General features: G+C 45.1%; 2 protein-coding genes across 2 annotated transcripts; one reads left to right on the top strand and one right to left on the bottom strand.

The window, feature by feature from the left end:
* Positions 1–24: 24 nt before the first annotated feature.
* On the bottom strand, positions 25–3,197 carry NDUFA3 (NADH:ubiquinone oxidoreductase subunit A3). The gene is made up of 4 exons (XM_080941763.1): positions 3,179–3,197; positions 2,896–2,970; positions 484–561; positions 25–181 (listed from the first exon to the last, which is right to left on the bottom strand). Exons 1-4 carry the CDS (start codon positions 3,186–3,188, stop codon positions 90–92), a joined length of 255 nt encoding a protein of 84 aa, XP_080797889.1. The 5' UTR covers positions 3,189–3,197; the 3' UTR covers positions 25–89.
* A 3,962-nt stretch (positions 3,198–7,159) lies between these two features.
* Positions 7,160–9,003, top strand: OSCAR (osteoclast associated Ig-like receptor; the record flags this gene model as incomplete). The annotated part of the gene is given in 11 exon segments (XM_080941931.1): positions 7,160–7,217; positions 7,867–7,892; positions 7,896–7,936; positions 7,938–8,031; positions 8,035–8,155; positions 8,399–8,549; positions 8,551–8,564; positions 8,567–8,602; positions 8,605–8,628; positions 8,631–8,651; positions 8,789–9,003. Coding segments are annotated over 11 exon segments (801 nt in total).
* Positions 9,004–11,837: the final 2,834 nt, after the last annotated feature.

The raw sequence follows: 11,837 nt of genomic DNA on the forward strand, positions 1-11,837 counted from the left end.
CCCATTAAAGAAAAGACTGTGGCATTATCAGTTTTCACATTTTTATTGGAGGGCAACAGGGAAGAGGCCTCTTCCATCAGCAGAAGCATTCACAGGTTCTTCAGCCATTCCAAGCTTGGACCCAGAGGCTCCTGTGGGTGGCTGGGCACATCAGGCATGTTCCCATTGTCTCTCACAGGCACTGCAAAACAGAAGGACGAGCCACTGAGACCAGCAGATCTCCAGGGTCCTGTAGAAAACAGCTGGTCTGTCTCTATATTCCAGGTGAGAAAGTAAAGTAAGGGCTAGAGATTCCGCTAAGGCAGACACAGGAAATAAGGGAAATATCTCTAACAGGGAGAGAGAAACCTGGAGAAGAACAGAAATCTAGAGAAACTCAAAGTATGTTATGGTAAGTTAAAGTGTGGACAAAGAACATTTCAATGCATCAAGGACTCTCCTACACTGTGTCTGCCCCTCCCTATGACACAGGTCCCTGCTCACCTGGGTAGTTGTAGGGTGTGGCCTTGTTGATCATGCTCGCATATTTGGTGTAGGGGCTAATCATGGGCATAATTACAGCTGTGGAGAAAGACAAACATGAGACCCGAGGATGAAGTAGCTCTCAGAGTTGGGGAAAGGGCAGAAATGGCTCAGGCAAAAGGGAGCAGGAAAAGACCAGCAAAACTAGAAGGGCCCTTTGGTAGGTCCTCAGCACTCCACCATCCTCACTTATAGGTCAGTGTAGATCCTGGAAGTGGGGAATAGCATAAAAGTTGGAGACAAGCACTGGAGAACACATGAAGCCCAAAGGCTGGTCACAGACTGACAGCTTTTAGATTGGCCCATGTGGGCTAGAGCCAAGAGTCTTGAGTGGAGGAGGGTGTATAAAAGGAATGTTACAGGCTAGTGTTGCTGATAGAAGTTAATACATGTTAATTTCACATCTTAAGCTACACATAATGAGGGGCTAGGAATGGCTCAGTAGTTAAGAATACTTGCTGCTTTACAGAGTTTGACTCCTAGCACCTATGTTGGCTGGCTCACATGCAAGTTTAACTCCAGTTCACAGCATCCAACAAACTGATGTGGCTTTTGTGAGCACTCCCACATATATGGCATACAGAAACACACATAAGATTATTTGTGAAAGCTGAGGAGGCTGAGTGGTGGCTCTTCAGGTAAGAATACTTGCTAATCTAGCAGACGATTCCCAACAGCCTTGTCAGGTAGCTCATAAATGCCTATATCTGTTGCAATATCCTTTTCAATCCAAATCGCCAATTTGTTGCAACCCAAATAAACCCATTCAATGAAAATACAACTCAGTAATTAGGAAAACAAAGTGTCTATTTTGGGTAGATTTACCACCATCACTTGCGGTTAACCATCTCCTTTTCCCTTTCCCTCCTCTCCTCCCTTTCCTTCCTCCTCCCTTTCCTTCCTCCTCTTCTCCCTTTCCTTCCTCTCCTTCTCCCTTTCCCTCCTCTCCTCCCTTTCCTTCCTCCTCCCTTTCCTTCCTCCTCTTCTCCCTTTCCTTCCTCTTCTCCCTTTCCTTTCTCTCCTCCCTTTCCTTCCTCTCCTCCCGTTCCTTCCTCTCCTCCTCTTCCATTTCCTCTCCTCTTCCATTTCCTCTCCTTTTCCCCACCTCCTCTCCCTGTCCAATCATGTATTGACTTATCATAAATATACATATATCTCCCTCTCCAAAGAAAAAGGAACCTATGTCCTCACATCTCCACAGGCTGGGCATGCACACATGCACTTTTAGGAAAAGATATGCAGGGGGCTAGAGAGATGGCTCAGTGATTAAGAGCACTGACTGGTAGTATCCCAGAACTTGGGAGATGGAGACAGAAGGATTAGATGTTTAGGGATTGATGATCAGGTTTAGGGATTGATCAGCCATAAAGAACATTCAGGGGGCTGGAGGGATGGCTCAGAGGTTGAGAACATGGATTGCTCTTCCAGAGGTCCTGAGTTCAAATCCCAGCAAGCATATGGTGGCTCACAACCATCTGTAATGGGATCTGATGCTCTCTTCTGGTGTGTCTGAAGGTAGCCACAGTGTATTCATATACATAAGATAAATCAATCTTTAAAAAAAGGAAAGATACACAGGGATGGTGGCTCGAGCCTGTAATATCAATACATGAGAACCCAAGGCAGACAGCTGTGAGTCTAATCTAAGTAAATTGTATTCTCTATAGAAAAGAAAACTGACAAGGTACAAAAAGTCAGTTCAAGCAGTTCAATGTTCAATCACTAGAACTCAATGGAAGGTGAGCATTCACTCCAGTAAATTATCCTCTGGCCCCCAAAACCAACGTAGCAAACACACATGCACGTGCATCTTTTAAAAAAAGTAATTTTAACTTTAAAAAAGAACCGAGTATACTTTAAATCATCTTAACATATACAGCATATAACCACTTAAAACCACATACATTAGAGCATTCCAGATCTTTGAAAGGGTGGTAGATAGCTGGTGGTGGGTTTTAGAACTTGCCACACTCCAGGCCAGCGATGCTGACAACTTTGGGACTGTGATGACTGCCAAATTCAAGGCCTCACCCCAGACTTTCAGAGGTAAAATTTGATTAACAGGTCACCCCCTCCCGACGCCCATCTCCCAGGGCTTCAATGCACCAGAACTGTGAATAACCCTGTCCCCATTGCAAGTTCTACACCAAGGATGCTTGTTGAGAGATTTGCTTAAGTCAGACTTCACCGAGGAGTTCTGCACTACAGAGTCAAAGAAAAAGCTGGGTTGAATGTGCACCTCTTGTGTAGGTGTGTGGTGAGGTTAGAGCGACAGTAATGTCAGGGTATGGCTGGCAAAGGGTTTCGAGATGAACTGTAGAATGCTGATGACTTCACGGTGGAGGATGCACGTTTGCGCCGGGGAGCACTCACCGAGGCCCCAGACAGCGAAGGACACCACCAGCACCGGCTCCTTGGCCCAGGCATTCTTGAGGAAGGCGGAGATTCCTAGAGGTGGGAAAAGAGTCACCCTTGGGGACTGCTGAGGTGACCTCTAACACTCTCGTATCCCCCTGCTTTGCACCCTATTGGTTGCGGCGCCCCTCTTCTGGGACGCATCCTATCGCTCCCCAAAGCTCTACTGAGCCTCAGCCACAGGTCAGTCCACGGTTTCCTGGAACTACTTTATCCCCGCTCACCCCGAACGAGTACTTACTCCCAGCCATCTTGGTCTTGGCAGCGGCAAGAGCGCGGAGCTCTCTGGGAGTTGTGGTCCATTTCCTTGGGCGAGGACGTGGAGTCTTTCGGGAGTTGTAGTTCTGGAGTGAGGCTTGACCGATTTAAAACTTGCACACCTGCTGGTCTCACCTTTTTCTTGTAGCTTATAGCTTGAAAAGTACATTGGAGACGTAGCTTCAAGTTCTTCTGAAAGGAAGTCCTCTTTACATTGAGGTCGCATCTAAATATGAGCTCATTCTGGAAATTCTAAATTGATTCCAAATAGATAAAGGACTGTCTGTCCTTTATGTTACTAGCTTGCAGCTCGTGAATGTTTTCCCCCTTCGCCCCTCAGTGTTGGAGATAGAAAGGAAAACAGGCTAGTCTACCCATCTACGACTGAAGCACTTCTCCATCTACTTGCTGGTAGATTCTATGACTCCAGGCTCCAGCTGGCAGATTCTAGGCATAGTTTTTACTGTTGAGTCCCATTTTTCAGCCCTTTCATTATTATTATTATTATTATTTTTGAGACAGGATCTCATTAGATGGCTCAGGTTGGCCCTGTAATCTTTGAACTCAGCATCCTCCTGCCTTAGTTTCCCAAGTAGCTGGGATTACAAGTCTGAGCCTCTAAGACCGTTCGCATCACTTAAAAAAAAAAAAAACAAAACAAACAAACAAACAAACCAAAAAAAAAACCCTAAATATGTCTGGACCCGACAGTGAAGGCAGTAATGGAGTCTGAGCCTTCTCTTACCAGCATAGGACAGATTGTACACCAAGGATCTTTCCCCCTTTCTGCCTTTTTGTTTTGGTGGTTGTTGTTTCTTCTCTTCCATTCCCCGCCCCCCTTCTGCTCCTTTTCTTTCTCTCCTCGGTGCTGAAGCTAGAACATACTGAGCAAACAGTCTCCCCTTAGCTACATCCTCAGCCCTCCTCCCCTACATTTAAATCGAATTAGAGAACACCAGAGGCTATGACTGTTCTGTCTTGCAACTTTTTCCAAGACAATGAGGCTGTGACACAGTTACCCAGGAGCCTCCACCTGACTCCTCTGTTCCCTCAGCAGGACTCTCACATGGCTTTCTGGTGTTGCTTTATTTCCTCAGAAGGTAAAAGGCAGGGTCAACCTTTTCCCCAGCTCCACGGAGAGTGCTTGCCATGATTCTGTCCCTGATATTCCAGCTGTCAACTCTCTGTGAGCTATCCTCCCCTGTGTGTGGGTCCTTGGCGGGCTGAGGGCTATATATAACCATCTGGAATTCAACATCCAGTTTAGAAAAAGGAGTCAGGATTGGTACCCAGATACCTGAGCCCTAAATGGGGGAAGACAGATTTCTGGGTCTGGGGTGAGCATAGGTTTCTCTGGATCTCCAGGCAGAGGAGAGTAAGGGATAGCTGGGGGTCAATGAATGTACTCAGTTCTCATGGCAAATGGGCAGGACTAATGTGTTGGAGGGAGGAGGGCATCTAGACATCCAAACCCCAAGGCAGAGAAACCCCAAGGAACAGAATATTCTTAGTAAAAGTGGAGAAATTGGGTCAAGGCTGGCTTTTTAAGTATTGGTAATGGAAGTCCTAAGTTTTGCTTGATTCTAAAAAAGACCGGCAGTGGAAAAAGAAACAATGTAACCAGAGTCTAGGGCTCCCAAGGAGAGGAGAGCGGTAGTCACAAAGCACTGTAAAAACGGGCTGCTCACTTCCCGCAGGGCAACAGGTGAGTGCTGTACTCCACATGCTCTCTGCGACACTGCTCACACCTGCCTCCAACAACTCATTTGATTTTGGCACCGAGCTTCACCCCAGATTTCCTTATTCCTCTCTCGTCCTCTCTCCTTCCATCCCTTCCTCCCTACATACCTTGCTCCTCTTCCTTGTCTCCCTTCCCGCTCTCATAGTCTTCCTTTCTGCCCTCCTCCATTTTCTCTGCCATTTCCTCTCTTCTCCCTTCCCTTTGTCCTTCATCTCTTTAGTAACCATTATAGGTGAGTAGAGAAGACCATGAATGTGGATGTTAAGGAGACCTAGACAATCTTGTTCATTATTACATGTCATTGAACAAACCAGGGGTCTTGAAGCTTCCATTGCCTTAGGAAAATCAGCTGCAGTGAGGATTTAATGTAATTATATAGGTAAACAGTAGGCTCAGATCCTGGCATATTTCAGAGCTCCATACATAAGAGTTCCTCAATGCCAATTATACCAGCTTCTCATACTGGAGCCCGCTTTCCACAAAAGGAAGGTTCCCCTACCCCAAGACGGTTTCTTCTCAGGTCTTCTAATGGAGGAGATATTTCTTTTCTCTCCAACTTTCTCCCACTATACTTCAATTTCGAATAAGAATTTATACCTGAGTTATCAGTTAATTTAATTTTGCTTTATGTATGTGAGTGTTTTGCCTGCATGCATGTGTATACAGCACATGCATATTCAGTGCTTGAAGAGTTCAGAAGGCAGAAGGACCCTCTGAAACTGGAGTTACAGTTGGTTGTGAGCCACCATGTGGTACTGAGAATCCTATCCCAATCTTTTGCAAGGGCAACAAGTACTCTTATCCACTAAGCCAGTTTTCAAGCACCCTAATTTTAAATCTTTTTAAATGATAAAGCCAATAGAAACTCATGGTTATAAAGATTCATTACCAAAAGACAAAACAGTCTGTCTTCCTCTTCCCCTTCCTGTGTTCCTGACTCCTACCAAAACCTTTCCAAGCCTTTGTATACATCAAAAAGTTACATACTTCCTCTTTTTCTTACCAGATCAAAATTAGTATTTCATGATTCATTCTGTCCTGGGTCTTAAGTTTTAAACTCACATTTTGTCTTAGAGATATTTCCCAATTGTTAAATAGTTATTTTTCCTTTTTAAATTTATTTACAAATAAGAATTTCCTATGATGGTAGGCAGTGAGGGTACATGCCTTTAATCACAGGACTAGGAAGACATAGGCAAGAAGATTTCTTTGAGTTCAAGGCCAGCCTGGTCTACATAATGAGACCTTGCCTCAAAAATAAACAAACACAACCCAAAACAATGGTCAACCAGGGACAGTGCATGCCTTTAATTCCAGTACTAGTGAGGCAGAGACAGATGGGTCACTGAGTCCAAGGTCTGCTTGGTCTACAGAGCAAGTTCCAGGACAGTCAGGGCTACATAGAGAACTACTGTCTCAACAAACAAGAATATGCCTATTGTGAAGCAGTGGGAGCATTTTACGGTCTTGTTGCTTGGCTATGTACTAGGGATGGATTGAACCAATGGTCTCTCACTGAGGCATTCTAGGCAAATGCTCTGACACTAAGCTCACCCCAGCCCCACACTGGTGGATTCTACGCAGGTGCAATACTGCTGAGGCACATGCCAGTCACTCGCTGGGGCATTCTAGGCAAGTTCTCTACCAAGGAGCCATGCCCCAGCCCTCACTGGGGGATGATTACAGATACATCACTACGCCTGGGATTCTATCCCATCACTTTAAAAATATTATTTCTGTTATTTTAAATTATGCATATGTGTTTGTGTCTGTGTAGACGTTTATGTACATACGTTCAGGTGCCTCTAGAGGCCAGAGATATCAAGATCCCCCTAGAACCTGAATTACAAGTAGTTATGAGTTGCCCATTGTGGGTGATAGAAGCCAAACCTAGGTCCTCTGCAAACGCAGTAAACACTTTTAACTGTAAAATCATCTTCAGCACCTATTCTCTTACCTGTTAAGGACCCACCTTTCAACATTGCTATATTAAAAATTAAGCTGAAGAACTTGTTCAGGGCTACAGAGATGACTCAATGGTTAAGAGTACTGATTGATATTCCAGAGGTCCTGAGTTCAAACCACCTAGTGGCTTATAACCATCTGTAATGAGATCTGATGCCTTCTGGTGTGTCTGAAGACAGAGACTGTGTACTCATATATAATAAACAAATCTTTAAAGAAAGAAGAGAACTTGCTGAAACCATAGCAGTACTTACTGCCATGCTGCAAACTGTGACTGCTGCTGTCAAGGCCTACTGTTACAGATCTGTCCTCTCAGGTTCGGAAAGCTGAGGCAGAAAGAATTAAAGTTGAAGCCAGCCTGCACCATTAATGGGCTTGAGGACGAAACAGTGAAGCTTTGCTTCAAAAACAAAACAGTAATAGTACTTTAAAACAAAGTAACCACTTCCGGTATGACATTTTGAACCTCTGCCTTAAAATTGTGGAGAAGGGGTTGGGGATGTAGCTCTGTTAGTAGACTGGTTGCCTAGTAGGCCCCAGTTCAGCATAGATGGGAGGAAGGTAGTGTCCTGACAGCGGCACAGGTTTGTAATCCAAATCCAAGGCCATACTCAACTATATAACAAGTTCAAGGCTTGCCAAGGGCATACAAGACCTTGTCTCAAAAAACAAACAAACAAACCCCACAAACCCATAGGAGGTTTGAGTTTATATAGTAGTGGCAGAGTGATTATTTACAATGCATACGGCGCTGAATTAGATTCCTAGCACAAACAAATAACCATGGGAAAAAGCTCAAAGTTAAGAGTACTACCCCTGTGATTGTCAGCTTGTTTGGGCCAGCTGTGATTGCATTCCAGGCCCTCCCCTTCTTTGTAGAGATTCATGGTGTCCGACTTCTGCTTAGGCTCCTGGGGCTTCTGTGTTGGAGGGTCCTAAGGACCTAAGCACTCTTCTTTGTTAAGCGCCCCTAGCCTTAAACCCCCAGCCATGACCAGGGGCTCATCCTGCTGCAGTTGTGACTCCTGGAATCAACTTGTCGTGCACCCCAAACTGCCTGGCAGTTTGCACTCTTCAAAACTGGCCTTGTCACCCCCCTGCTCCTCTGGGATGTGTCCATTGAGCTGGCCTAGTTCTTCCTGGAAGAGGTGACTCCGGCACAGGGGGGCAGTTATTACTGCCGCTACCACAAGATAGACTGGAGGCCGGGTGTCTGGTCTCAGCCCAGTAATGTCCTGGAACTGCTGGTAACAGGTGAGGTCCGGGAAATGCAACAAGGGTAAAGGAGTGAGAGGAAGGCAGAGGGTGGGAGAGAATAGAAAAGGAACACAAGGGAGAGGCGATAGGGAAGTGGATTGAGAGATTCTTAAACTTACTGAGGAAGCGGAAGGTGAGTTTGGGGGATGGGAAGAGAGGCAGAAGAAAAGGGAGGAGGAGAGGGAGGATGGTTAGAGACAGATAGGTCAGCCTCTCTAAGACCTTGCTTGTGTTCTACAGGTCAGCTACCCACACCATCACTGGTGGCAATGCCTGGGCCTATAGTGACCCCAGGAACCAATGTAAGCATGTGTTGTGCAGGTCGCATACCGGGCATGAGTTTTGCGCTGTACCGCGTGGGTCTGGCAACCCCTCTGCAGCACAGGGACTCCGCAACCCTGGGCTGACTTCCGGGCACTTACTGTTGCTATCACCACACGCCCTCCGCCCCTATGTGCTGTCACAGCGCAGTCACTGGCCATCAGTCTGGAAGGTAAGATGCTCTGGCTCCCCTCCTTCAGACCCAGGGGATCAGGGGACATCAACTCCATCTGTGTATCAGAGACACAGAAGAGCACAAAGACTCTGGCATAGGGACCAACACCCTATCTCCCTCTTTTTGGCTCACAGGTTCTGGCTCCTTGGACTATACCCAGGGAAACCTCGCCCGTTTGGGGCTGGCAGGACTGGTCCTCATCTGCTTGGACATCATAGTTACTTTTGATTGGCACAGCAGGAACTCTGCCTTTGGTGGTCTCCAGAAGAGCTGCCTGCAGACAGAAGCTGGGAGTCTTGGTGACCAGCCCCACCGGAACACTCTAGGCCTCCAGACTCCACTGGATTAATCATTCTTCACATTATCAGGCTTGTTGAAGGATTAAAGGCAGCGACTGGTCTGTGGTAAATGATGTTTAGTTAATGTTAGTGACTTTGTCCTCCCTCGAAAACCTGTTTCCTTCTGTGTCTTATTCCCCCCCCCCCCCACACACACACCTCTCCTTTCTTTCTTTCTGGCTATGCTGGGATCATTGGTTCATTTTACTGCACCCAGCAAAAATGTATCATTACGTATTTTAAGGGGTGATATGCATGCCTCAGCATGTGTGTAGAGGTAAAAAGACAACTTCCAGGAATTGATTTTCTCTGTCCATCCTGTAGGTCTGAGGGTTTGAACTCGGGCTGTCAGGCTTAGCTACTAGGGCTTTACCCACTGAGTTATCTGGCTGGCTCCTGCTAACTCATTTGTTTATGTATATGAGTGCTTGGTTTTCCTTGTATGCATGGTATCACTTGCAGGCCTCACTCCCCAAGGAAGCCAGGAGACATCTGATCTCTTGGATTAGAGTTACCGATGGGTATGAGCCACCCCATGTGGGCACTAGGAGCCAAGGTCCTCTCTAAGAGTAGCCAGTACTCTCAGCTGCTAAACCATCTCTCCAAGCCCCCAAATCTATAGGAGTAAAGTACTCAGTCTCTCTTCTCTCCCAGTGTTCTGGGGGTTTGTTTGTTTTTCAGTGCAAGGTATTGGACCCATGTCCTTTTACATGCCTGGCAAGTACTTACCCTATGCTACAACCCCATCTCCCTGGTAATTCTTAAAGAAATAGTAATTAATTTTTGGTATTTTGGAAACGGTCTTATTCTGTAACTTAAGATGACTTGAACTTGAATAAATGTTCCTGCCTCGGTCTCTTGAATACCAGAATTACAGGCATGAGAGATGGTGCTCGGCAGGAAATCTTTTTTTTTTGTAAAGGGTATTTTACACTGAATTGGCATTGAGGTTGCACGTGTTACTTTGCACATCACCCTCTCACACTGGATTAGGAAGCCTGGGGTTATGTCGGTCGGGTCCTGGCCCAACACTGTCTGGACAGTGAGAGTTGCCAGAAGTGAAGATACATCCTTTACTTTTGTATCACTTCGCCACCACACCTGACAGAAAGAAAGCAAGAACTGTTCATCTGGGGCTTTGGTTTCAGAGGATTCTGTCCGAAGCCATTTGATTCCATGTTTCTGGGCTACTCATGTAGAACTGTATGGCTGAGAAACTTCTTCATGACAGACAGGAAGCAGAAGCTCCACCATTTCCTCCATGACATCTTCCCTGATTGCCAATCAAGCCGTTTCTAACTCCCCCTTCCACCTTACCCCTAAGCAGACCCAAATGAGACCAAACAGAGCTCCCGCCTCAACTACAATCACATTTGCAAACTCTGCTAGATCTAGCATTACATTACCTCCAATGGGGATCCGTTGCCAGGGCAACGGTAAACAGCTTCCGTAGTAGAACTTTAACCTGGAAACCAGCTAACTTGGTCTGCTTCCCACTAAGTTCTTGGCTGCCCTCACCGTTGTAAAAATAACTGTTTTCTCAACTTATTATGTCTCTTACCTACCAAAGCATGGCCACCCTCCAGTATCTCATGACTTTATTAATTCAACTTTTCTCTTTTATCTGACTAAACAATACTTGGCCATTATTAGACACACAAATCTGGAAGCAATTTCTACCTCTCAGCATTCCTGCTGACTTCTGTTTCAATTCTGGTGGAGCGCATACCCATTCTGCTTTTCTGATTCTCTACCTCTTCCTCTTCCTTTTCTACTTAATGAAATTCAGACTTGTGGGCATTATTTGTTTGCTTTGTTTTTTCAAGACAGAGTTTCTCTGTGGAGCCCTGGCTGTCCTGACACTCACTCTGTAGACCAGGCTGGCCTCGAACTCAGATCTGCCTGCCTCTGTCTCCTGAGTGCTGGGATTAAAGGCTTGTCACCATACATAGCTTCCATAAATATACAAAACTTCCAGTTTTGAAAAATCTCAACTCTGTTACTCTGGGTAACTTTGAACAATACAGAAAACCTGAGTTTTCATCTGTGAAATGAGAAACCATGTCAGCTCTGGTGAGAATTAAATTACACACATATTCCCAACACATGGAAAAAAAGGCAGAAAATTAATTTTCTCAAACCCCTTCTCCTTTCTTCCTTTGTCCAATTCCTGCTCCCTTTCTTCCTTTTTTAAAAAATATTTTAGGGGCTGGAGAGGAAGCTCAGCAGTTAAGAGCACTGACTGCTCCTCCAGAGGTCCTGAGTTCAAATCCCAGAAACCACATGGTGGCTCACGGCCATCTGTAATGAGATCTGATGCCCTCATTTAGTGTGTCTGGAGACAGCAACAGTGTACTTATTTATAATAAATTAATAATTAAAAAATTTTATTTAATGTATGAGTGTTCCATTGCATATATACTCACCTGCCTGAAGAGGGCACCAGATCCCACCCTGATCACTGAAGAGCTGTCTTTAGGATTAGTTACTAGTACCATAGTTGCAGAAGATTCAGGTTCATCCCAGCATTCATGGTAAGTAGCTCATGTCAACTGTAATTCCAGTTCTAAGGAATCAGTGCATCTTGCCTTAACTGGTACCTGTCTGTATATACATGATTAAAAATGATAAAAGCAAATCTTATAAAACAAATCATATAATATATATATTTATATAGTTTGTGTGCATGTGTAAAACCAAGTTGTACACAGACATACAGATATATGTATATTTAATGAGTGTGTTCATGTTTTATGATCTAAAGTCATACTGTACAGTGTCATGATTTATCTTATTAAAAATGCTACCATGAAATGGAGAGATGACTCAGTGTATGAGCACAAAC

This window comes from Micromys minutus (genome assembly GCF_963924665.1).
Source record: "Micromys minutus genome assembly, chromosome: 30".
Taxonomy (NCBI): Eukaryota; Metazoa; Chordata; class Mammalia; order Rodentia; family Muridae; genus Micromys; species Micromys minutus.

Excerpts from the sequence above, each read along its gene's own strand:
- NDUFA3 (XM_080941763.1), bottom strand. Across the intron at positions 562-2,895 it reads CTTCGCTGTCTGGGGCCTCG|CTGTAATTATGCCCATGATT; the intron begins GTGAGTGCTCCC and ends CTTTCTCCACAG. Across the intron at positions 182-483 it reads CACACCCTACAACTACCCAG|TGCCTGTGAGAGACAATGGG; the intron begins GTGAGCAGGGAC and ends TCTGTTTTGCAG.